At 48.2% G+C, this 3559-nt stretch overlaps 1 protein-coding gene across 1 annotated transcript; it reads left to right on the top strand.

The window, feature by feature from the left end:
• Positions 1 to 245: 245 nt before the first annotated feature.
• Positions 246 to 1190, top strand: LOC130111886 (forkhead box protein B1-like). Its single transcript, XM_056279181.1, has one exon. The coding sequence runs from the start codon at positions 246 to 248 to the stop codon at positions 1188 to 1190; it is 945 nt and encodes a 314-aa protein (XP_056135156.1).
• The last annotated feature ends 2369 nt before the right edge of the window (positions 1191 to 3559 follow it).

Below are 3559 nucleotides of genomic sequence, written 5' to 3'. Positions count from 1 at the left end.
ATGCCAGCAGAGTCCAGGAAGACTTACTTTCCGCGCGCATCGTGCTTGTGAAGTATCGGACTGCATCCTTAAAAGCCCCCCTTCCCCTTCTCCCCCCTCTTCTTCTTCTTTTTTTTGTTTTTTGGGTTGGTCATTTTGGCTACTTGGCGTTATCGTGCCCGAGCCAGTCCCTGCAGGTGTTGCGCGGTAGGAAGCGGAGACTCGTGTCGGGGTGTCAGTAACCTCCGTGGACTGGTCCAATCATTATGCCACGACCGGGACGAAACACATACAGTGACCAGAAACCGCCGTACTCCTACATCTCCCTCACCGCCATGGCCATCCAGAGCTGCCCGGAAAAGATGCTCCCCCTCAGTGAGATTTACAAGTTCATCATGGACCGGTTCCCCTACTACAGGGAGAACACGCAGCGCTGGCAGAACTCCTTGCGCCACAACCTGTCCTTCAACGACTGCTTCATCAAAATACCGCGGCGACCGGACCAGCCGGGGAAGGGCAGTTTCTGGGCCCTGCACCCCAACTGCGGCGACATGTTCGAAAACGGGAGTTTCCTCCGGCGCCGCAAGCGCTTCAAAGTCATGATGGCCTCCGACCACTTGGCGCCCAGCAAGCCGTCGGACGCGGCGCACTATCTGCAACAGCAGGCCAAGCTCCGCCTGAGCGCCCTGGCGGCCACGGGGACGCACCTCCCGCAGATGTCCGGCTATAACATCGGCGTCTCCCAGCCGTCCACTTTCAAACACCCGTTTGCGATCGAGAACATCATCGCCAGAGAGTACAAGATGCCGGGGGGACTCGCCTTCTCCACCATGCAGTCCATGTCGGCGGGCTATCCGCTCCACAACCAGCTGACCACTGCGTGGCCCCACATGTACGGCACCAGCGTGATGGACACGGCGGCTCCCATTTCAATGGCCGGTGATTACTCGCCCTACGGAATGCCCCTTAAGTCGATTTGCCACGGTGGCCAGACGTTACCTGCCATCCCCGTGCCAATAAAGCCGACGCCGGCGTCCGTGCCAGGCCTCTCCGCGCTGCCAGCTCACATCCCGGCTTTCTTAGCGAACTCGCCCCAGTCCCTGAGCCCGACCTCCCCCCAGACAGCTACCAGCCAAAGCAGCCCCGTCACGCCCGGCGAGGCGCTGACGAGCCCCCCCTCGGCGCTGCAGTCCGTGGTGGCGGTGCACTGACGCCTCTGTCACACACTCTGTACAAACTCGCGCGAAGAGCCGTCAGCCCCCCCACCCCCCAACTCCAAAGCAGCGTCTCGCCCACGCGCCCGGCTACCCACCGCTCGCAGCCTCGCATAAGGCAAGGATGTTAGTTTGGTTTCTTTTTGGATGTACTCATGTTTTACTTGAGAACTGTTTTGGCAACTGACAAGTCAAGTGGTCACCCACGACACCCGTACAGACACACCTCCACTCTTTAAGACGAGCACTGCGTTTAAACCCAGTACACACGTGCTTTCATTTTCAGTTAAAAGTTGTGCAGGACCGGTTGTGATCACATCCTCTGGTTCACTCCGATTCCCAAAACTTACAAAGCCATCAGTTAGTCAACTTTTTTGGATTAATTAGCGACGGTTAAAAACGTAGATTATTTTATTTTATTTTATTTTAGTCGATGGGCCCAACATCGTGCCCTTGCTTTGTCTGTGTAAGCACACAGGTGCAAGGAAGAAGGGGTTGAGTTACAAACGTGTAGTGCAAGAACACTGCAGAAAGCTGATGAAGGAGCCCAACTCGAAACGCTCCACACAACGCACACTAGCATTTGGTACACCAAATAGCCCATCCTGTTTCCTCTTCTTTTGGATAATCGAAATAAACAATCGCGGAGACGACGTGTCACGAAAAATAAGACTTGAAAACATATTTATGTTAAAGTTCTGCATACGAAACATTGGAAATATTTGAAATAATGCAAGGATATATTGAAATATATCAAATGCACTTTTTTTTAGCTAGATGTTCTTGGATATATGTAGCTGACGGATGTGTAGTTACTTTGTGGACCGTTTTATTTAAAAACAAAAAAACAAAAAAAAAACGCTATGGTGACCCTATGAAAAACACTGTATATTTGTACGTGGTCTGTGCAAGCATGCTACTATTTCAAAACCTTGTGTTTGTAGTATCTGCAAGCATGCGTGCTTCTTAATAACTGTGCTCTTTGTCTGCAATAAATTATTGGTCATCCAATTATTTTCCCATTATTATTATTATCATTATTATTTTCTGCAAACGTCATTTTAACAATAATGTCTGTTATCGATTAATTAGACGTTGGTAGCCAGCAATCCCCATTCCGATCGCACGTGCACACGCGCACGCGCACACACGCTTAACGAGCAAACTATACAACGGTTCTAAATTGGTAGGTCTTAACGGAACCAAAACAATGCCAAACTTATATTTCTAAGGAATATAGGATTAATGGTTTCATTTTCCTCAAGCTAAAACTATATATGTACCCGCAGCTGTTTTTGCCAAATATTTATGTTAGGACGGGGGTAATTGAAATGCTTCTGTCAGTATTAGACTGAGCTATTTGTTCGGCCTATATTGTGTAACATTTGGCCGGTTGTAACGTAACGGTGACACACAAAATGGATGAGATGAAATTCACGTTCCGGTTTCAGGTCAGAATATGGGAGGCTAACGACGAGCTGATCAATTAAACGGCACCGGGGATAGGCTGCAGCAGAACAGCCTGGATCCTATCCTGGCTATAGCTATATAGGTGATTCAACAGGCAGGGATGTGGATTCAGATCTTCTCAGCGTAGAGGACCTGCTCCCCTGAATTATAGCCCGAGATTATATCTCGGTCATGCTGAAGTATAGACCAGCATGTTACAGGGTCCCATCTCTGGATGCTGCTGTGCAGACTAAAGAAACGGCCCCATGCCACTTCATCCAAACACAGTCGCTTGAATGGGGGGGGCGAAGAATGGCAAAGCTCGACTGGGCCACCGGTGTAGATTTAGTTTTCTTTATTCAACAGAGACATGAATGACTGATTTCCACCAACAGATTGCTGCTTGGGGGCTTGGAGACGAGTCCAGAAACTTGTCTGGAGTCTTAACGTGGCCTCCTCTCCCCCCGCCAGCCCCACAACACTGAAGCTCCTCACACAGTCCATGCGTGTCATGTGCATGTATATATGAACGTGTGTGTATGTATGTGCAAGTATGTACATGTATGTATGTATGTGCATGTATGTACGTGTAAGTATGTGTATGTATGTGTAAGTATGTGTATGTATGCCAACCCTGCAAGTTTTTCTCTATTTGTATCTTATTCTGTAGGACAATATCTAAGGAGATGCTACCAAAAAAAATTAGATTTATGACTTTTTTTTTAATCTTTTGTCCAGTCTTTGAAAACAGTATTTTTTGTTACTTTTCCAGTTTAGATCAATCCTAACACAGTCATGGAAGTAATCCCCAAGACTGACACAATGAAACGTGTAACGATACTCTGGCATTTTTAGTGGGCTTGGCTCTGCACTTGTTTCTCTAAAGATGAACTGTTAAATGTTACAATATTGCAACA

Source organism: Lampris incognitus, chromosome 4 (assembly GCF_029633865.1).
Source record: "Lampris incognitus isolate fLamInc1 chromosome 4, fLamInc1.hap2, whole genome shotgun sequence".
In the NCBI taxonomy this organism is placed as follows: Eukaryota; Metazoa; Chordata; class Actinopteri; order Lampriformes; family Lampridae; genus Lampris; species Lampris incognitus.
This window is presented reverse-complemented; position numbering and strand designations above follow the sequence as displayed.

What these genes read in the sequence shown, in the direction of transcription:
- LOC130111886 (XM_056279181.1), top strand. Translation starts at nt 246, where the DNA reads ATGCCACGACCGGGACGAAACACATACAGTGACCAGAAACCGCCGTAC.